At 34.5% G+C, this 23,920-nt stretch overlaps 1 protein-coding gene across 1 annotated transcript in view; it reads left to right on the top strand.

Moving 5' to 3' along the window:
- Positions 1-580: 580 nt before the first annotated feature.
- The window catches only part of LOC100161896 (protein pangolin, isoforms A/H/I/S), a 56,989-nt gene continuing 33,649 nt past the window's right edge, over positions 581-23,920 (top strand). The window contains exons 1-3 of the mRNA XM_001943504.5: positions 581-1,537; positions 4,822-4,888; positions 10,104-10,204. Of these exons, the coding sequence (XP_001943539.2) occupies positions 1,373-1,537; positions 4,822-4,888; positions 10,104-10,204 (333 nt within the window). The 5' untranslated portion in view covers positions 581-1,372. The remainder of the gene's footprint in view (positions 1,538-4,821; positions 4,889-10,103; positions 10,205-23,920) is intronic.

The raw sequence follows: 23,920 nt of genomic DNA, 5'->3' as shown, positions 1-23,920 counted from the left end.
TAGTCGGGTCTCCCGTAGTGTCGGTCAACGCACGAAACCACTACGACCATAGGCGACTTTAGGCGGTAAAACTGACCACCGAAGACATTACGACCGTGACGGTTACGAACGAGTTTCGCGCTGAGACCGTACAATACAACGACAATAATAATGACTAACGACAACGCAATACAACAACAACAACAATATTATAACACTTCAATACATATATATATATATAATATATGGCAACTATAATAATATATTATATTGAGAATCCCTGCGCTATAGTTAACGCGTTAGTAGCGTCCGTGTTTGTGTGTGTACTAAGTGTACGTGTGCTTGTGTGCGTTTGCATATGTGTGCGTGCGTGAGCTAGCAACGCAGAGTTTAATATAATACGTGTGCGCTAGTGTGTACGCGACGTGTGCATGTGCGTTTGTGTGTGTATGGCGCGGCGCTTGTGCGTGTGTGCGCGGAGTGGCACGGCGCATTGCGAGCCCGGTTGTGGCGCGGGGACTGCGGGCGGCGGGGGAGGTTATCCGCGTGTCGATTGGTCGGCTCCCTGCTCTGCCCCGTGTGGTATGCGGCCGACCGGACGACGTCGAGAAGTCCGCCGCGCGTGTTCGCATCGTCGGCATTAGTGTACCGTCCGGTTCAAAAACACGTCCGTCGTCGCCGGCGCACAGTACGCCAGTCCACGCACAACGCGCGCGCTTATGCGCCAGACAGTAATACACATACGTACACACACACACCAGCGCGCGCGCGCTCCCGTGTACTTATGCGTCTACGACTGCGACACGAGTGTAATAATATTTTAATACTACGCGACACGAGTGCGCGCCGTTAACAAGTGTCGAATGTAACGATAATCGAATATATAAAATAATAATCACGATGGTGCTTAATAGGTATCGTTATTAAATATTAATTATTATCGCTGTAATCCGCTGTCAAACGCCAATCTCGAGTAAAAGACGCCGAGCAGCCCGTTAATACCCAAAATAATCATATTATTATCGTGCGAGTTTTTCATCGTTGTGTCGTTCGTTAGCGTTTTTCGTCTGGTCGTGTCGTCTCCAGATTTTTGGATATAGTTTAGTGTCGCGGCAGTGTCTTCTCGTGTGATGGTGCGTTATCGGCGCGCGGACAAAGGTAGTGTTCCGGCGGCGCCGGCCGCCGTATGCCGGCCGCCGCGATAGGTGCGCCGATCCCACAGTGATGACGATGTGCCGCCGGTAGGGTTGTCGCCAAGCACAATAGTAATAATACCACCGTCGTTAACCGCGTGTGGACCGCCGCTACCCGAGTGGTCGGCGTTTGTCTCCTCTGCGAACACCCGCCCACAGAAACCAGCGTAGCGGTTACTACCGCGCGAGCCGCCGAGGTGATGCCCCATGCGAGCGAAGACGGAGGCGCGGCCGGCGAGGACGCGTGCAGCTCGGACGAGCTGATCGTGTTCAAGGACGAGAACGGCGGCGAAGACGTAGTCAAGCGTTCTTCCGATAAAGTCACCGAGGAGAAGTCCGACCTGATCGACTTGTCAGAATCTGAGGTAAACAGCGTCACCCTGTATGATATAATAGTAATATAATAGTCCGCTGTCCATTATTTTTTTACCTTACACGTAACCGACCGTTTGTTTGTATTTGAACACGGGTAGCGGTAGCCCCTATACTTATTATTATACTAAACAATATTATAATTATTATTTAATGGTTTTGTTTGTTTTAATTCCGAGTGATTCGGGAATCGAAACAATGTCCATAGAACTCGAACGCGGGCGTTTGAGTTTGACGATTGCCAAAATCCCAGATTATTGTTTATCTTATCCGTGGCAAGTCCAATTACAATCCCGAGGGGTTGTTTCACGACGAACAGGTGAAAACAGGTGTAACACCATTGTTAAACCCCTCTCGCCTCTGTCCCGAAACCCGTGATTATAATAATAGCCCTCTGTTGAGTATACATACACACATACACACACGTACGTTAACTAGGCGTAAAAAAATTCATATTCGATAATTTTATGTTTCCTTGGTATATTCTTCTCTCCGTCTCTCATCTAACACTCATACTTTCTCTCTCTGTCTCTGTTTCTCTCTCTCTCTCTGATTCTTTCTTTTCTTCCTTTCTTTCTTTGGCGTGTTTCTTTCTCGTCGTTTGCGTGAGGATTTATTTGTTTCCGTAGACGTTTTGCGCACCAGACCGAGACGCTGTTAATTACGGGGCCTGCGGGTATCGCGTTACCCATCGGCGTCGTAATGAATTCAATTAACTGTTCGGAATAATATAATATACGCCATATATAAGCGCTCAAAAATACAAACACAAACACGCTCACCAACACCTAGACGCCCCGTCAATCATAAACACTTAATCAGGCGACAACTACCGACAAGGTCGTTACTAAAAATTTATTTTTAATAACCGGGCTCTCCGCGAACAAGGAAGACACGTGCAACTGCACACGTAATTATGTTGTGACCGTGTGCGTACAATGTTCATTTAAATAATATCCTCGTCGCGGTTGATTTTTACCTGTATTATTTATACTTTTTTTTCTTTCGATCAATTAGAAACGTTGCTTACTTAGTACTATACAGTGTTTATTCATTATTATATAGGTACTATATCATATACATTATACAGTATACACGTGATTCGAATTATTGCTCGTGTGCGTTAATAAATAATACGCAGTGTGTATGTACATACTGCAACTGCAGCCTGCTCTTTCCCGACATCCTGGCATTCGGAGAAATATAAAATATCTCTAGTGTTATAATCTAAAGGATAATAAAGCGTGTAATAAGCGAATTTCCATAGGATGGCGGTTATACTTTGCCGTGATTGTAACCCAGCCACCCACGGCGGCACACGTAACTTGTAAAAAAAATGCACTAAACGCATCGTCGTACATAATGTTATATTATGTTGCATACGTCTTATTATTAGACCACCGCCGCCTAGCACTCCCCCCGCGGAGTGTTCAGTGTGTGTGTAAATGCCGAAAATGTATTTATTTATATTTTTTCTCTGAAATTTCGATTTACTTTTGTGTGTTGTCGTTTTGATCACCGGGGACCCTTTGACACAATAGTAAACACAATAAATGCGCACCTCCTGGGATTGAGAGATTCGTGGTGTGCCCTCTCGGTCCTTGTTTAATAATATTTTGTGCGGTCACAAAAAAAAAGAAAAAAAAAGAAAGACGGGGCAAAGAAGGTTTCAATACGTTTGTATTGAGAGAACACATAACATTATATTATAAAGAATGCTGGGGAAATATCAACCCTACAAGTGTTTGAAACCTGTTCCGTTTGTTGTGTGCACAGGGATTACGACGAGAAACGGACCCACGGTGTGTTTCGGTATTGTGTCCCGCTGTCAAGGAATTACTATAAATTATTATCGCATGTGATCGTTTTCGGAATTGCACCACCCACACGAACATTTCGAAGGGGGGTAGTATATACTATATTTATATATATAATTATATATATATATTGAATAAAAATATGAATTTAATGTAAGGTTATTTTCAAATGAAACAAAAAAAAAAGAAACACGAATAAAATAATGATAAACCAACAATAGCTAAAATGGCGATATTCGGGTGCACGTTCTTGTTATACCTATAGTCCTTTAACTTTTAAGACATTATTATTATTGTTGATGGGCGCGCTCAGCAAGATATATTTACCCATACCATGTATATACATAATATAATAATGTTAAGTATATGGTTATAATATTATGTACACGAGTAACAATAACCGGTACCATTAGAAGTATTTGATGATTGATAGTAATTACTAGCACTTGTATAGATGATTGGCGCGAGCTACTTTAATTTACTCGGTGGTGGTAATGGCGTAATCTGGTTACGTTGCGTAATTCCAAGAATATGCCTATATATACTATGTCCGCATGATGATGGACCACTACAGCATAATACCGTCGTCTCACCTCCTCTCCACGTACACAAAGAAGAAAAAAGTATTAAATTCCTTTTTTGGATATAAAAACTATACGGGATAATGACCCTATAGTGCGAGACCTGCAATCGGGCACCTTTATAGTATAGGTACTCCTGCTAATTTCTCAAGCCCGATTCTCTCGTGTGTGTAACAATATTATTCGATAGAATTTCAGAAGCTTTTTCGTAATGGAATTACATATTATATATTATTTATATATTATACCGAGTTACAATATTACAATAATATAACATTTTGGAATACCCATGCTTATGTCGATGTGTTTGATGGTTGTGGAGGGGTGAAGGAGTGGCGTGCACATCATATTATTATACACTCTGTAAAATTGTTCGAAAATAAAAAACAGAGAACATGACCGGTTTAATTGGCGTCCAGGTATAAAATTGGATAACAATTGGCGTGGTGGCGCTCCGCAGGGGCGCCACGGCCCATTGCATTTTAGCGTTATTAGGCGCCATCCCAGCATGATGAGGTTAAGCATTCGTCCGTCTCGCATTTAAATATAATATACTATATTATTACTATTGTATATATATTGTGTATACACCGTATTACATTACCGAACTTAGGCGTATCATCGTCGGCCGTTACTCGTGTACCAATATATACAAGAAGCGCGTTAGAGGTACCTATATAATGTAATATGTGTGACCTATACGCCACTGGCCAACATCAGTAAAAATGCAATTATATGAGTAGTAATATTACCACAGTTATTTTTAATCCGAAGAGATTGTACTTTAAATTATCTATAAGGCTATAAAAATTGTTTTATATAAATCGACGTCGTATACCAACAGCAATAATTGTTAATTTTGTTTTTTTTTCATTTCAGAAAGTCAGTTCAAACCATCGATGTTCTCCTGTAAAAACCAGCAGTTCTACTCCTGATCTCAACCGAAGTAAGTTCCCGACAGTTTTTCTTTTTATTTAACAAGCACACGTTTTACAATAACTTGTTTTTTTTTTTGAGGGGGGGGGGGTTAAGACCAGAATCTGATCACGTATTTATGGTCGATAAAAATATAATACATAATAATTATTTTTACGCCCCATAGGCAAATAATGCAGTTAATAAATAATAATATAATCATGCTCACACATAACAATAATATGAACATTAATATAATAATATTGTTTATATTATAGTATTACAATTATAATGACTAATGACATAACAGTAAAACAATATGCAAAATGTATTAGTACGGAAATAACTGAAGTTGATGAAATTATGTCAAAATATTTGTTTATTATACATTAATGAGCATTTAGTTTAGGGGACTAAAATGGTTGAAATTTTGATGGTGGATGGGGGCGGGGTATAATTATAAGAAAAGGCAAGTTGTTTCTATAGTTAAAATATGGCACATTTAAAGATACATTATTTTGATGGTCTTATATTTTTATCTCGTCGATTCTCGTTCGCTTTTGTCGAAAAACAAACTTTTCTCCGCACGTATTTAATAATAATTAGTGATCCGCTGCCGCGGTAGTGTATATAATATAATAGTCACACCGGATCGGGCCCGTAATTAGGAGGTACCTGAACAGCCGCGAGCGACAACTATACCAGAGCAATAGGTCCGGCACCTTATATATTTCTCTTCTCCGTCCCACACGTTTCGAACCGGCGAGCGTGCGCGCACAGTTTGACCGGATAACCGGTGTAAATTTACATTATTTTCCTATATTTATAAAGACCGTGCGTAATTTATCGCGGTACATTAACGAGACCGGTGCGTGTATAACAAACAATAAATTTAATAAACAAAACGACGCGTCATTCATTCGCGGAGAGGGAAAAAAAAACGTACACATATAATATTATACGGTATACAATACCCGCGCGCAGGGACCCGTCAGACAAAAACCAAACGGCTTATATTGCGTGGTGGATGGCGTGGGGATTGTATTAAACAAAAAAATTACACCACGTGGCGTGGTCGTTGTTATGTGTGTGTGTATGTATTAATTTCGAGCAAGAAAAAATGTATACCCAAATCCTATTCCCGCTGCACAGGTAACGCTCACACCGAACATGTGTTGAACACACTCGACGGGTGGCGGTTCTCGGAATCTGACCGAAAGAATGTCATTCTGGGTGGTGACGATGGTGGTGGGGGTGGTGGCGGCGGCGCAGCAAACGTGGTGGGGGTCGTTGACGCAAAAAAATAATATAATATAAAATATTATAAATCTTAAAACCCTCGCACTCCTTCGTGTTTCCTCTGTAGTCTGTACATTATATTATGTATGTATAGGCACAGGCTCCATAGCCTTACGCCTTTCGTTTGTGTACTCCACATTTAAACAGCCGTATACGACCTTGAACGTTATATTGTCCACCGAGGAGAAGCGCGTATAATGACAGAATAGCTAATAACAATAATATAATAGTAATAATAATAACAACAACAATAAAAGAATAAAAGAGGTGGTCGAACCGAGCGCATTATAATAACCCGAGAGCTGACGACGCTGTGGCCGTAATAATTCTCCAGCGCGTGCATGCGTATTTACGTACGTGTGTGTGTATATACTATATATGTATATATTTTCATGTATGCGTAGGTATATAATATACAATTTATATTATATATATACCTATACAAGTATATAAAGTATATAACGTATATATATATATATGAGCAATGTGAGGCACAGCCATAGTAGTCTCTGGGCAGGGCTCCGCACACGGTCTCGGGGCGGGGTAACGCAAGGCTTCCTAAACGAGGCTCGTTTTGTTTTTTGACACCGGACTCCCTCCCCGCGCCGCGCGTCCGCCCCTGGCCTCAGTAGGTTCTTACGCTTTCTTCGCACCCCCTCCCAGCCCGCTGCCTCCCGCACTCCTCCGTCGTAAACCTGGCGGCGGCGACGACGACGACGACGACGACGACGGATCTTTGTTAGCCGTGTGTGAGTGTGCTCTGTGTGCCAGTGCTATCTCAAGCGGTGCTCGTTAACCAAAACTGTACACGACTACTGCACGCGAGAGAGGAGAACCGTCGCCGCCGTCGTTGCGACGTTGCCGATGTGTTCATGAGTGAGAGAGAAAGAGAGAGAGAGAAGCAGATCGAGAGAGGAGAATCTTCGGAGATTTATTATATTATGCCGCACGCACGGTGGGTGACGCGCCGTGTATATCACATGGTCTGTCCCGACGACGTCACACGCCGCAGCAGCCGGCTTATTATTATGCATTTTATTATTATTATCATCATTATCATTATTACATGTAAGGTAACGGTGTGAGTGTATGTGTATTGTGTGCGCAAACCGGAGATGACGGTTGCGGCCGTGCTGAGAAGTCGAGTTTGGGTAAAAATTGTAAACATAATAGGTATAATATTTAGAAACCCGAGCGAGCGGCTATCATGAAAGGGTTTTTTACTTGCATGTCGTTGACGGTCGTAAAACATCAACATATTATAATAATATACGTCGTCGTCGGGACCATGCCGATCGGTATCACAGCGCGAACATACGCAATAATATTGTATATTATTATGAACATCAAATGCTAATATTATGACGTATTATAATAATGTCCCATTGCACAGTGCACAAACAACCACGGTAAGCACTTTTCCAAAATAACTTCATTGGTTCTTTACTTCCTTCACCATATCATGAATCAAGGCGTTTACGGCTAACTTAGAAGAAAGAAAAAATATACACACCCGAATTGAAATGTCAAAGTGGACAACAGTTTTTATATTGTTGGTACCTACATATTATATAACATATATAATCTATACGAACTAGAATGATACAATTGGTATATACTATTATATATAGTATATATAGTTTCAACTTATAGTGAACATTAAAACCATTTTGTTTTAAGTATTTTAACTAAAGATATAGATTTGGCGTGTTATGTAATCATATCAATTTTTATTTGATAGTTGATACGCTTTTTTAATTAACATATATATATGAGCTGGTTAAATATTTTTGTATATATGTATATGACGTGTAATGTGTAACTTTATAGAAATTAAATTGTTTATCCTGTTACAACTGCTTTGCTGCTTTTGATATCATATTTTAACTACTGAACCGTAGAGTCACTTTCTGATCATTTATTGTTTTAAATCACTGTGTAATTCGTGTTTCTTAGAAAAATATCAAAAATAATATGTGTGATAATTATACCAACCAGTTCGTGTTGTACGCATTTTAATATTCATCAATTGTTAAAAATTTGGCCTTAAAACCATTTTAAGTCTCCGGGTAACAAATACATAATCCACGAATGAAAGAGTTTTATTAAAAAAATAAACCTTGGTTGTCAGTGTTGCTACTTCTAACGTTTTTACGATTCATACTAAGTCCTATCATTTTATTTTATCATTTAAACACAGCGGCAAAGGTGAACCTGTTGCCATTATCAGTCAATTACACCAATTAAAAGTCCTAAACCATCCAATGACCATTGACCATCATTATTTTCTGATTCAATCATAATATTAAAATACATTAATACTCCCTCTTACCTTCTCATAATACCTATGTTGTATATAATTATATGTTAAGTATTTTGAAATACCAAACTTAATCCTCATATCACACGTCTTGCATATTATTATTATTTTTAATATTAAATTATATTATATTGTTATGAATATAAAGTGTAACTTAAAAAAGTTTAATTTATATTTTAATTTAATTTTCTTTATTTGACTATGAAACTGTATTCCTAATAATAATTTTTAATTTTTCTGTAGAATAATTTGTATTTATGTTATGTCATAAAAATGACCGGAACTAACATTTCGAGGACCCTTTCTGTATCGTCATATTTTATTTTATTACTCGATCCATATTTATTTGAATTTAGTGTTTTTAAATATTATTCGGTTGTCCTTATTTTTAGTCTTGAAATATTTTTGTCAAGAATCACCAACAAATTATTATTTAGAAAAACATTAAATATTCCAAATACTGTTTCTTTTTGTACATCAATTAAAATATATGTTTGTTTAATATTTCGTTTATTTTTTTAAGAATAGGAAGTATAATGGTAGTGGTATATTTATTATTTGGTTATACTTTAAGTTTGTCAAAGATCACTTGATCCTCGCAAACTAAAGTGTATGAGGTTAAAATTTAGTTTTTGGCTAATAATTGTAATAATAACATTACAATTAATACGCAACTCATATAATGAGGCGGTCACCTATTCAAATATAATATAGTTAACGGCTATTGTTAACGTTTCTTGTTTTCGGTGTTGACAGCATCCGCCGACAGTTCTATATTTTTCTGGTTTTTAGAAAAATGATTACCTCACTATGTTCGTGTTAAACGCATAATCAACACGCGCTGTTCAAACAAAGTAAAGTGGTGTGCTCTCGTCGTAGACTCTTAACGATAATTTGGTTCATAACTTTGCATGTATAGGTATATTATGTATAATATTTGTGTATGTATTTATTACACATTTCGCTAATATTTTTTTTCACTTGGCTGACAATAATCTTTAACCATAAAACATAGTTTATTTATAAATATTGTCATTTGTTGCTAATTTACTATTATGAAATATACAAACTGAAATATTATAAGGTAAATAAAAACAAAGAATATATATTTTTTGTTTTGTTAAAAATTTGTATTCATTTTCAAGTATGAAATGGGTAGCAAAAATTGAAAATACAATCTGTTAACCTAACCTAACCCACATGCAATCTCTCTGTCTTACAAACGCACAATATAGCAAACTGTACGGTCGGCAAATCAAGTTTAGCTCTGTTAGTTAAAAAATTATAGTGAATTGACCTCTTGTAAAATTTAGAAGTAAGAATATTATCTAGTAAACCTCAGAGTTATTTATATTTTAATTTTAAAGCAAGTTATGAGTATTTTAAAATTGTCAATTTTTTAACTAAAATAACAAAAAAAAGTAGTTGGGGTAGGCCTCTTTTAGGTAGGTATATTTAATAATTCTATAACAGTACAATAAAATAAAGTAGTCTTTTGATGTCAAAAATGTAATTGGCATTTGGAAGTAAATGGTATATTCCTTGAAACCTTCAATATATCTGTGTTTCATATCTGCAGGGATAATCTTATTTTCAATTGATTAAAGATAATATTTGTTTTTTTTAGGTAAACCAGGTCCAACTCCCCACCCACCTGCTTTCAACATGGGCTACCTCGTTGCACCTTATCCATCACCCTACACGAACGGCACTACGTCTGTGTCAATGGTAAGTCTTAAACTTTTATATTCAACTTTATCGTAATTTACACATTTGTCTACGTATAGGTTTATTCTTACGTCTATAATAAGAATCACCATAATACATTATCCGATAATATAGTACAAACTATTTAGTCTTGTATTGAAATTATCCTATATAATATTATGTTTAAATTAACAGTCATATTGTTGATTGATATAACAGGTAGATCGTAGATAGAGAGGTACGGGTACCTGTCAATATTTGTATGTTCTGTCTATTTTAAGGGACGTTATGGATGTTTGATGAGTAGTATTTTATCAATAAAACTGCACCTTTTATCTCTTTTGTGGTTTGTTATGATTGTTATGGTAGGCGGGAAAACTATCAAAGAATTTTGACCAGGTCGCTTACAAAGACATGGTCTAAATGGATTGTAAAAAACCACTGAACTGCGTAAAATGTTGTATACCCATAACCAGAAGTTTTGACTCAACAAGAGGCCGACGCCTGACGAGATTTTTTGATATACTGGGAAAGATTGCATGGAAGGATTAATATGTATACGTCTAATGCTGAGCAATTAATGCCTTGGGATTTTTAAATAAAAAGACATTTCTTAATTAATTATGTCGGTAGAAGATAATAATAAAATATACTGAATTATTTATAAGTTATCAGATTTGAGTTCATTAAATAGGTCTACCAACCATGGATTTAACATAAACTATTCACAAAATAATATAGGTAGCTATTACACATCTCAACATAATACTGAAGCCGGGTGTTAGACATTCTCTCTTCGCTTGCATATAAACATTTTCTACTAGGACAAATGATTAAAAACAACAAGAAATTGAAAGACCAATAATGATTATATAAAATTCTAAACAACAGGATATTTAGTTTCTTTGGCCAAAAAACAAACAGTTTCGATATGACACTATATTACGACTTGGGATATACATTGATTTATTTACATATGTTATACACAGATTTTCTGTGCACGCGTATAATAAATCGACGTATGGCGTACAGTTTAAACTTTAAACGTATAAATATTTATTCGAGTTTTGAAACATCCGAAGACGCGTAAGCGTAACTGTAATTTTATTGTTTACATCGCGCCAGCGTTGTAAAGTTAACATTTCGTGTAAACCGAGCTTCGTGTCGCGACGATGGTCGTTAGATAAAAAATATATAATTTTTTATCCAGACATTTTGCCTTTCGGGTTTCGGCAAAGGCAAACACGGCGTTGCGTGGTTATGCCACTTATGCCCATGAATGTCTCCTTACATTGCGGCGCGCGCTATCGGCGGAATTGTTCACACTTGTATTGACGACGTGTGTGCGAAGTTAACACTACTACTACTACTCGTACTAGTACTACTACCACTACTACTAATATAGTTTATAGTAGTATTACTACTGCACTGCCGCTATAAATAATAATAATATAGCGAGCGATAGGCGACGAAGACGACGACAGTTAATTCGCGTCAAACATAATAACACCGTCTCTGTTTGTGTGTTCTTCGGAATCATTAAAAATTACAATAATTATATTTAATGAGAACGGCGGTAATTTTATTTAAACCGGCGGCGGCGTATGAAACAACAACGGCGTCGTACTCGTCGTCGTCGGCGGCGGGTCAACGCGTGTAGGTGTGTGCGTATGTAATCATATTATGTGTGTGTGTGTGTGTGTGTGTGTGTGCCCAGCGCGCGAGCGCGCGCCTGAGTCTGGTTAATGCGGTTACGACGGACGCGTTCGGTATCGCGGGCTACAAACAAGGCGGGTAATTTGCCGATGACAAGGGGCCACCGATGACGGGCGGGGCGGCGGCTTCGGCGGCGCTTGACACACACACGCGCGGGCGCGTTGCAGCCACCGCCGCGAGCGCTCCCACACGATAGCCTGCCGCCGTCACCGCGCGTCAAGTCGTATAGGTCGAAAAAATGGTTTGCCTGCTGCCGTCTCGTCCGTCCTCGTCTTCGATCCTCCTCTGTTCGTATCAATGCGAGTCGTGCGCGTGTGTGTAAGTGTACATATGAGTGTATGTTTTTGTGTGTGGTGGTGGCGGTAGTGGTGCGCCGGGGTGGAACGACACTGGTTTTTCGGATCGGACCGATGGACTGGACGCGCGCGCGCGCGCTCGCGAGGTGTGGCATACCTGTTGAGAGAGAACGCGCGCGCCGTGTACGACGACGCGGCGGCGGCGGCATTAGGAGCTCTGGTATATAGCCTTGAAGAAGAACAACCGCCGCGGCGTACCGGCCACTTACTATTCAGCCATTGTGTGTGCGTGTGTGGACGGTGTTGCCGGACTTCCGACAATTGGAGGAGCCCCGGCTCTAACCATGTTACTTGCGCGCGCGCGCACACACACACACACACACACACACATACACACACGTACACGACGCACACGTTTGGTCTAGCGCGTACTCCGCACCTCGTTGCTTGTAATCGGACGTGATTGACCCGAACTCGGGCTCTCTTCTCTCGGTCCGTCCGTCCGTCCGTCGCCCGTACGCTATTATAATATTAACAACCGAGTAAATCGCCGCCGCCGCCCGTCGCTCTATGCGGTGTCTAGTCGTCGTTACGAAACGCACGCGGCGTGAGAACGATTATATTATACACAATATATTATAATGTATACATATGTGTGTATGATATACGTTATACGTACAATACGTGTACGTAGAGAGACGGTTGGCGGAATAATAATAATAATAATATATTACGGACGGATGAGGTTTGTTGTGGTTTTTTTTCTATCCTCGTCTACTGCATTATGCGCGTTGTGCACGCGGTATGATACCGGTCAGTCCGCGTGTGCCGGAGCGCCGAATTTTTCGTCCCGTAACGGATCCCGGACCGCCGTGTCGCGACAACTATATTACGACCCCCACGACTCCTTACAATCGGGCGCGACATTTTTTTAATTTTTCGTTCCAAAATGTTTGCTGGCCAAATGAAAATCATTACTAGGCCACAATATACTCCGATATAGTAATTATAGTATAACAGTTTAAATATACCTGTAATTAGTGTTTGAAAATTTCATGAAATTTAAAAAAACGAAATATTTCGTGAAATATTTCAATTATCATTATTTTTGTAGTTATGTCTTGTAAAATATTAAATAATTAATCTAAATAAATTAAATACCTCATTAGTCATTGAAACACATTTTTTTCTCAGTTTCAATGTATAATAATATGTTGTATTTTTGGCTGTACCTATTATTTGATGTAAAAATGTAATATAAATAAGGAATAGGTAGGTATATTGTATATGTACCATGTACGTGGTTACTTATATAGTTATATGTTAAAAATCAGATCAGAGTTTTCTTGATCATGTATCTCTATGACATTTATTTGTATAATTGTATATAAAAAAAACATAATAAAAATAAAAATATAAAAATGGAATATAAATTTAAAAAAAAACACTTGGGTATAACGTTTATCATATATTATGTTAAATCACTTAAATGTGGTTAGAATGAGATTAGTGAATGTGCTTAGTGATGAGAAAATGATAATACTGCAATCTAGTTATCTCCTAAATTGGCGGGAAGATAAAATTGATAATGGAGTAGGGTCAAATAGTGAAATAATTAATAAAAATCCAATATTTCACAACTTAGTGAAATATTTCATGAAATATTTCTCATACTTCAAACACTACCTGTAATAATATATTGTAAGCGATGAGATTTAAAATGTTCCGTTGTTGTAATTAGTATAGATATACAAACGACAACATTGAACAGTGTGCAATATACGTTCATCATTTTATCATTATTTTCGTTCTGTATAATTTAATAACATATTAATAGATATATAGTATTATAATTTACCGACTACTGTTATCGATTTTCTCGTGGTAGTTCAGTACCTAGTTGGTCAATGGTTGAACCACAAGATGAATGTATTTTTAATTTTGAAAAGTACAAAAAAAAACGAATTCTCACTCAGTATCAGCTTTTAAAATACATAATATCTGTGCTTTAGCTGTATAATTGGCAGGTCAAAAAAGTTTTCTTACAACAGAATAGGTGCAAATTATTGTATTTGTAGCAATACACGTAATTAAAAGACGCGCCTGCTCACAGGTCCCGAAGACACGACTATTTTGTCGGTTTCGAATGTTTTGGTCACAAAATGTCGGTGTACTGTGTAGTTGTGTATGATAAACGGTATAATACCTATTTATTATTGTGTCGGAAAAAAATAACTCCGTCATTTTTCCTTTTTATTTCGTTCAAAACATCTCTACGCGTGCACACGATGACTGTTGGTTTTTAAAGTATAATAATATAATATATGCTTTGGAATTCGATACGTATATATATATATATACTATATATATAGAATGAAATAAAATTATATTAATGGTTTTTATTTCTATAACGCACATAAAAACGGATGGTTGTTCGACCGTTATTATTCAAACAATCTGTTGTTGAAAAATATTAGTAATGCTTTAGTCATAATGTAATCTATCATGTAATGAAAATTAAGGCGATAATATTTACTTAATTTATAATTTGTTTTAGTGAAGTTGGTGCCGTAAAAGCAGTAGGATTTTTTTTTATAAAGCATCAGTGTGAACTGATGTGGATTAAAATTGTACATAGATTTTTATAAATAGATAATGAAAACCTATTATTTTTATTCTAATTTCGAAGAGTTAACTCCGAACGATGATATAGACGATATAGAATATTTAAAAATGTAACTATTTACCTAAATATTTTTATAATAAATAATATATTTCATGTAAGTTTGACTAGGTATACGATTTATATTATGAAGTAATTCATCATAGGTGACTGCCCGTGATAAAGTAACTTCAATGAATAATAATAATTCACTTAGGTATAAATGTATAATAATACTTCCTGTCTGAGGAGACAATTCAGTATTGGAGGTTGCCGTTCGTAAAAAAAATAAATTCTTTTTTATGAAATTTAAAAAGTTTTGTCAACCTATACCTATTTACCTTGAAAAATACTCGTTATACGCACGGGGTAAATATTTAAATACACGACTGCTCAATGTTAAGTATAGTAGGTAGTCTGTGGAATAGTAAAAAGTATATACCCAATTATCCTTTAAATACACATACATACCTACTAATAACTAATGAGTATTGGGTAACGAATCTTTTTTTATCGTTTGGATTATGTTATTTTTAATTTACAATAATTTTTTTATGTACCTTTATAAAAATATTTAAATTTACGTTCAGTATATATAATAATGTGGCTATTTACTGCTTATCACAAGTTATAATCTAGGTGGCACCGAGTAGATCGGAGTAAATACAAATTATGCTGAATACGAATAAGTTTAGTACTAGGTGGTATGTCTGTTATACTAAATTAGCCATAACATGTTTTTCTTATATTTCATAACACTAACTATTCTGAACCTCAAAATCATATTCACTGTATTTGTATTATAATTTTAATCAGCTTATGTAGAACGTAGTTACCTACTATAGTGATTTTTATAAGAGTTAACGCTAACGTGTTATTAGAATATTAGATGAAATTAAAATGATCCTAACATAATACCATTGATTGATTATACATTGATGGTAATATACTCATATATCATCAATGATATGACGTAGCCACGTAGGTATATAATCGGTGTAGACATTTTAATACTAAGTTGTTATATTTCTATGTATTCATTACTATATATTTTAATACATCAACAAATTCCTTTGTACTTGTATAGTTATATCACAGATTAATAATTTGTGCTTGTATAGTTATATATAATAGAAGTTTTGGGACAACTAAGCAACTGAAAAGTTTCACGTAGGTACACTATTAAACACCAATCTTTGTTTTAAAAATATGCACATACTACCATACCACAATGTTTTACAATCGTCGAGATGAGTGAAACAAGATGATCGTTCTACACCCAGGATACCTATTTGTTATGACTTATGAGTATAAAAACACCAATGAAAATATTTAGGAAAATATTTAAAGTTACTGGACAGCTATAAAATTTAAAATTAAAAAAAAAAAATTCCCCAACAATAAATCGTAATCTTGATCATATAGTGATACTACTCTGTAATTATTATAATATTATCCACACAATATTCGAGTAATGTGTTTGCTTTGAAACGCTGATTATATGGCGCTCGAAGCGAATAAAAAAATGCATACACTTTTTCTTGTGCACACGATGAATGAGAGACCACTGATTTTTTAACCACAGTGCGAAAATAACACTGCTTCCCAAGTAGTTTTTCGACAGCAAGAAAAAAAAATAAAACCAACCTTTTGAATAGCCATCGACATCATGCAAAAACTACTACACGCCCGGCGGCCATACACCGCCTAAATAATATGCCTTTTTATAATTATTATTATACTTGTTGAAGATTGGTCCGGACCTATAACCAGTTTCGTCACAGCTGTCAATGTTGTTCAAACACTATTATAAATATAAAATTCGCGGCGGCCGTTTAAAATGTTGTTTAGTCATTTTGGAGATGTTTATGACGTCGACCTTCACCATATGCTTTGCCCACCCCTTTATAGATTATCCTTTTTTCCAAAATAAAACGTACAATTTTTCCGTTTAGATGTCAACACGTCATATTAAATTATAACCTATAAATTCCACGGTGAACAATTATAAAATATGCTAAAATGTTTAATTCAGTTTGATATGAATGCATATTGTTTAAACATAAGTAAATACATTTACGCAGAATAATGAACTAATACAAAAATAATAAAGTTAAAAATGTTTTTTTTCCATTAAAATTATCATGTTGATATTTCGAATGCGTGGTTGTACAACTTAAATAAAAAAAAACTTTACCTAGATAATGTTTGTCAATATTCTTGGTTTAAAGCTAAGTTTACCTGCAGAATCACGACATTTTCGTAAACCATTTATTATTATGAACCTATGCTGTGACAAAGACGTGGGGTGTGCAGAAGAATTTTAGTAGTGGTAATCCTTCATAGATATTTGTTATTTTTTTTTATACAACCAAACTATTTAATTAAACTAATTATTTATTATAAATTACGTAAAAATGTGTTTTACATCTTGATGAAATTAATAATAATAATAATATTTGTAAATAAATCAAAAATTCAAAGTATGTAGAATTGTTTGCAAGGTTCGCAGCTGTGTATGTCGACTCTTGGCAATACAATTATCCATTTTAAATGTACAATCATTGAGTTTTCGTTTTAAGTTCTAACATAAGGTAGTTCACTATTCACATAGTAGGTAAACAGACAGGTGAAAGGTTGAGATTAAATAAAAATGCGTGTCGGCGAATGCGATCAGTAATGTGGTATTACAGTAGTTGTGGTGGGTCGCGGGTGATCCAATAAAACGATAAAAATAAAATGAAAACGACTACAGTTTAAACACAAAGATGGTGATGAGAATAAGGAAATATGTGATATTAATTAAATATAAATCAAAATATTATACTATGACTAAAGTTTTAACTGTTATATGGTGAATTTGTGAATCTTAATATTTTAATAATTATTAGATCTAAACTTGATGTAGTGAGATAATTTCCAACTAAAGACATTGGTTCTAAACTATATTCATATAGTATATCAACGATAAGCTAACGCCGCACATTGCTTCCTGTCGTTGTATAACAAAGAGATTCGTTTATTGCGTGCAAAACGATAACACACTGATAGACGGGATTTAACGGGAACAAATACATTTTTTTTAAGTATATGGAGAACAATTCGAATCTTGTTATAAAAACGGCATGCAAAAACGGTTGTAAAAAGAGAAAAGTGTCTTATTACCAATTTTCTAGGACCGTACTCGGATGTAGAACAAAAGCATGTAAGATTCGCTTTAGGCTGTTTTAATTATTATTCACAAAAAAATAGAATGGAAACTCTCCTTCGGGTCTAAGAATTCCACATAGTATTGTTGTTTTTCATTTTCCATCGTCGTCACCACCTCCCCTTCCCCCTCGACCCTTTGGGTTTGTTCTTATAAACAGGATACTACTCTCCTGTCGTCCATTGGCCGTCGGGGCTGTTTCTGGATTAAAGCATCCCCTTGTTCTGTCTATTATAGCTATTATATATTGTATACCGCACATACATTATAATATTATGTACACATAAAACATAATACCTATAGGTATAGTGTATTTTCAATGGTAGGTACCTACCCAAACTGCCAATGCTATTTTGCACATCACTTTTAATTTGTATTCCTTTTATCGTTTTTATTCATTTCGTAAATCAACAATCGACATCGAATATCCTCTCTAATTTTTGGTTTCTACTTATCACCTGTGTCATAATATTGATAATTGATAAGCACCTGCAATGGTTTCGGATTACAGAGGGTGGGGATCCGGTTTTAAATTTCAATATATTATGCTTAAATATAATATTATATTGTTATTACGGCGGAGACGGGAGTATGTTTACATATAGATCAATTCCGATTGTTTGTGATGAGTTCTTACTTATGATCATAACATATTATCTGTGATTTGTGATGCACCCATGATACAGCCGTGACACACATTTAATGTTTATACAATTTCACTCTTTTATGACCATGTCCAATCCCTTATACCTATCGTATCTACAATTTGTTTTTACCTATATTATAGGGACATGCAGTTAAAATGTTTTTGATCAATAATCACGTATTGACGTTACCAATTAGAAATTGTACTCACGTATATTATCGGGTCGTTAGTCGGCCATCCATGTCCGTCATAAATCGCAATCGAAGCCACAGCAACAATTATTTCCGATAAAATTGCCTGACAATAATTTGAATGAAACATAAGAAGGACGTTATAGATTTTACAGACATGTCGGTTTCAATTTTTTTTCGCACCATTACTTTCCATTTGTCATTTTTTTTTACTGTGTTGGATATTTATTTTTATTTTTTGAATATTAAAATATTTGTAATTATGTATAAAAAATTATCAATTCGACTTTTTTTTATAACTGTTAACACAAATTTGATTAGTATAAATCATTTATATGTATTGTCTTCTTAAATGCGAGTATTATGTGTATTAGGTACCTATTTCAAGAGTTTATATAATATCTTAGTAACAGGTGACAGCGTATCCAGAGTGCCATGGTGTTATTCTTTACTTGTGTTATTGCGTGTAGATGTATTTTAAAACATAATTCTTTCAAATATATTACTTTAAATGTCATGCAACGGCACCTATATAAATTTATTATGTACCTATTGTACCTACTATTAGGGTTCCATCGGCCTTACATTGTCCCCGTATATACTATATAGTATACTTATTAAGTATTCACATAAAAACAAGGAAAAAATGCATTGTATCAATAACGTTGTCTATTATATTATAACTTATAACTAACATAGTACAGAAAAAAAACTTTAATATACGTACGATATCTATAATACATAATCTAAATTTATTTATATATATTAAGTATATATATGATGGATTGTATCAATTAGTTATTTGAAATATCATCAAAAATATTTAAGTATAAATTATGTTCAATTGTCTCGAGCCTATTATACTTTCCTTATTAGTGCAGAAATAATGACTAAGTAAAATATGTGTTAATGAATAATATGAAAGTATGAGTTTCAACCTTAAAAATGTATATCCAATATTCGAATAATAAAAATAATCTTGTTATAAAATATTACACATTTACACTATATTTATAACATGTTGTTATTCTCTGATTTATGTGCGTAGTTTGTATTTCGGCTTACATTGTGTACGTTTATTGTGTGTTTTGGAGTGGTCGGTTCGGTCAATATATCTTCAGGGTTGTTTTTCCATTTAAGGGTATGTCCGACCTCTTTCTGATGGGATTTTAGTATTTGCTCTCTGGTCCTTTTATATCCTTCAAGGCTGTTTTGATATTCCCTACATTACCCACGTGCACGTAACTTTTGTACATTTTTGTTCAAACACGAAATTTTTTTATATAATATAATGTAGGAGGTACCTACCTACTTATGTGTTTATAACTTTAACATTAAATTGAAATGAATGTAGTACGGTAATAAATTATAATTTTATTTATAGGTTCAACTTATAGTTTCTATAGGTATAAAGATGCTATAATTAATAATTAGATTTTTTTTATCTTTTAAGATATAAAACATTATTTATTTTTGAATATAGATAATATTTAATGTTGAACTATACCTGTGCTGTACCTATGCAATATACATATATTACAATATAGGTACAATAACAATTTTAGTAGAGTGGATTTTTGTTTTGTTTTTAAATATTTTTGCATAATATTATATTGCACCTAAATATAAGTTATATTAATGGTGATAATATTATGCCTTAGGTATTTTAGTTAGCTATAAAAGATAAATGGATAATTAATAAGTAATATTATTTTTTTTCGCTGATACTAGTACAAATTATTTTTGATGGTCATATCACTTGAATATTCACACACGCTCATATTTCGCTTATGCCAAATGATAAACACTTACTGACGAGTGACGAGTATAGTTTTATGTGTACGTTTTCGTTATTTTACAAATTATTCTCGCTCTTAAACTTTTATGGTTGATGATAAATCGATAACAATAATTCATCATAAAAAATATAATATTTGTCATGTCTGCCGTCTGGTATTCTACAGTTACACTGAAATGTTTTTGTTATTAACGAAATAAAATTATAGGTTTACATTAAAACTATATATATACTTTAAATATATTATTGAGACATTTATAATATTATGGGACGCCTTTGGTCGTTAACTGTTTATCTTAATATTATAGTAAATAAATATGAATCTGATACACCTGAAATTTAATTTTAACATACCTAATATCAAGTTAATAATATTTTATCACCATGTCAATTTTCCTCTACATTATTTCTATAGTTAATTTTTTATTCATTATTTTTAATTATTATTTACTCAAGCACATACTATTTGAGAATAACCACAAAATATACTGCTGGAGTTATATAAAAAATCCTCATAATATTGGGGAATCATCTTAAAATGCGTGTGACTCACGACGCCCACCATCGGCGAGACATGTTTTTTCAAGCTCTGTTTAAGCTCCATTTAAATTCCGTCGGGTCCGCAGTCAAAATAAGCGAAGGAAAAAAAGAAAGAAACCAGTATAAACACGACCATAAACAACCCGGCGTTTATAATGGTAAGCGGACCGGTCGTTAAAAATGTGAATAAAAAAAGTTAAATAAAATACTTAGAACGCACCCAGTAGCAGTTACACAAAAAAAAAACTATAAAAAATATAGAGAAACCAGTTTGGAAGGAAATTATTAGGATTTTGTTTGTTTCTTTTTCGTCTCCTTCCCTTAAATTAAACTAAATTGAAAAATCTGAATTTCTGAACTACTATAAGCATAAAATTATCGACCACCATTCGTGTCACTTTAACTGAGGTATTATAATTGTCTTTAAAAATGTATGAGGATATTTTTTTTAGTAGGTTAAGTGGTCGGTCACGCAAACCTTCATCGTCCTTTCAGCTTTTTTTTTTTTATACAAAAATTATGTACAATGAATGTATATTATCTTCTTGCATGCAATAGAGTTTGGCTTGTTTATTTTATTACGTATTTGTCCACATTATTAGCTATGTATATAATTGGTATCATTATTTCCAAGTTGAATTGTAGGATTCTTTTCAGATATTTATAAATTCATAAACCATTGTTTAACTATTGTATAACCTAAATATTAATGAACAATTTAAATGGTTTGAAATGTGTAAACTCAATTAATAATTAGTACCCTTGGCGATTCAAGTTATTTTTAATGTATATTTGAAAGCAAAATACGTTTATTATTAATTTAAGTATAGTGTTTTTATAGAAAGGTTGACACAGAAATATTTTATATAGGAGGTAGAGGGCATAATAATCAATATATTTTAATCGAGACATTTTTATTAATTAATAAGCGAGTAAAAAAATGAAGGTAGGTACCTACTAATCATAAGTTGTAAACAATAACACTTTGTTTAGGTATCAAACCATATTAAATTTAATAACGTGACAGTAAAAATATTTATTTTTCCTAGACACTTCTATTATAAGATTTGCTTTTAGTTAAAGAAATTGTTTTCTTTATATGAGAGAAAATATTGACCAATAATTCAAACTTAAAGGTAAGAATATTATCAAGGCACCTCTATTAATAAGTTTTTGTTGATATTTTTATTTACATTTTAAAGTAAAATATCATAATTTAAAAAAAAAACCCATAACTCGCTTAAAAATTTAAATATCAATAAAATCCTATGAAATAATTGTCTTATTTATGAATTTGGTATTTAGAAAACGCACGCTAATATTATCTTACAAGTTTACAACACAAACTTGGTTTTGCTGAACGCAGATTTGATATTTTGTAGTAGGTACTTATTAGTTATTGTACGAGTTTGTGAGACGAAGATAACACTTTCGGGTCGGTGTCTTTTTGAATGAGAAAATACTTGGCAGTTAGCACTATTTATTAACAATAAAATATACGACTTACGAATTAGTGAAACTTTTATCACTGATAACTGGTAAGTATTTACGTATACTTGTCCAAGTCTAACTTAGTGTCGTCTATAAATTTGGCCATTACGCATTTTAAAATTATCGAAAATTATTATTTTAAAAGTTAAAAATAACAGAAAAAAATATAAAAATTGTTTTTTTGGTGGGGGTGGGGGTTAAAGGGTAGGCTCATGTTGTTCCCTTCACGAGTTCACGAGTCCATGACTGGTTTTATATTAATATTTAAAAAAGTAAAGCTATATTTCAGTGTTTTCGTCTTTATAGTGGGAATAGCTATAGGGTGAATAAATAAACTCTAAAGACGATGTATATTTTCAACGTGTTTTTTCATACTCGTATGGGTGGCTTGTCTTGTGTAACGTAAGGCACCAAAGAGTATTGATCGTCATATAATTTTATGACACGGTATTCAGTAGTTTGGTATTATATTATTATCTGTTTCATTGCGATGGATTGTTTTCTCAGTGAAGAGGCAGGGGAATAGGTACATAGTTGAAGTTTATTTATTACATGTCTACGGGTAAAATACCCAAGGTGTGGCAGTAAGAATTTGTGTACTGTATATTATGGTATGTATATGTAGATATATTTATGTAAGTCACGCATGTATCGTCGAATTAAAAACCAACAATTTAGACAAATATATTGTAAAACGTACAAAAAATACACATAATATGAATAACCTACCTGTTACAGTTTTAATATTTTTTTAAGAACATTCCTGCAGATTTATAATGTCATTAACAGCCGCACCACACACAACACCGCGGTAGTCGCAAACATCATGGTTTTGATTGATATAAATAATATATAATATACATAGAAGTTCACGTTTCGCGTGTGTGCTCTATGTTTAGACGTTTAGCGAGGATAAAAAATACTCGGAGAGGGGGTTTGCATTATTTATTCGCTTCCCCGTCGGGCGTTTTCTCCACATCAAATATTCTGTTTGCACTGCAACCCGCGCGCTCACATAGCAGCTGCAGTGTAACCGCCGCCTCTATACGTCACACATGGTAAGTGGCATGCTAAACAGGGTACTTCACCACGAACGGTTCTATACTACAGAAAACAGACCGTAGGCGTCGCTCACTCGAAATTAGATGCGATGCGTGTGTATATTTTTATGCACGAAAATATTATTATT

Source organism: Acyrthosiphon pisum, chromosome A2 (assembly GCF_005508785.2).
Source record: "Acyrthosiphon pisum isolate AL4f chromosome A2, pea_aphid_22Mar2018_4r6ur, whole genome shotgun sequence".
In the NCBI taxonomy this organism is placed as follows: Eukaryota; Metazoa; Arthropoda; class Insecta; order Hemiptera; family Aphididae; genus Acyrthosiphon; species Acyrthosiphon pisum.
Note: the sequence above shows the minus strand (reverse complement) of the source record. Positions and strands in the feature narration are given on the sequence as shown.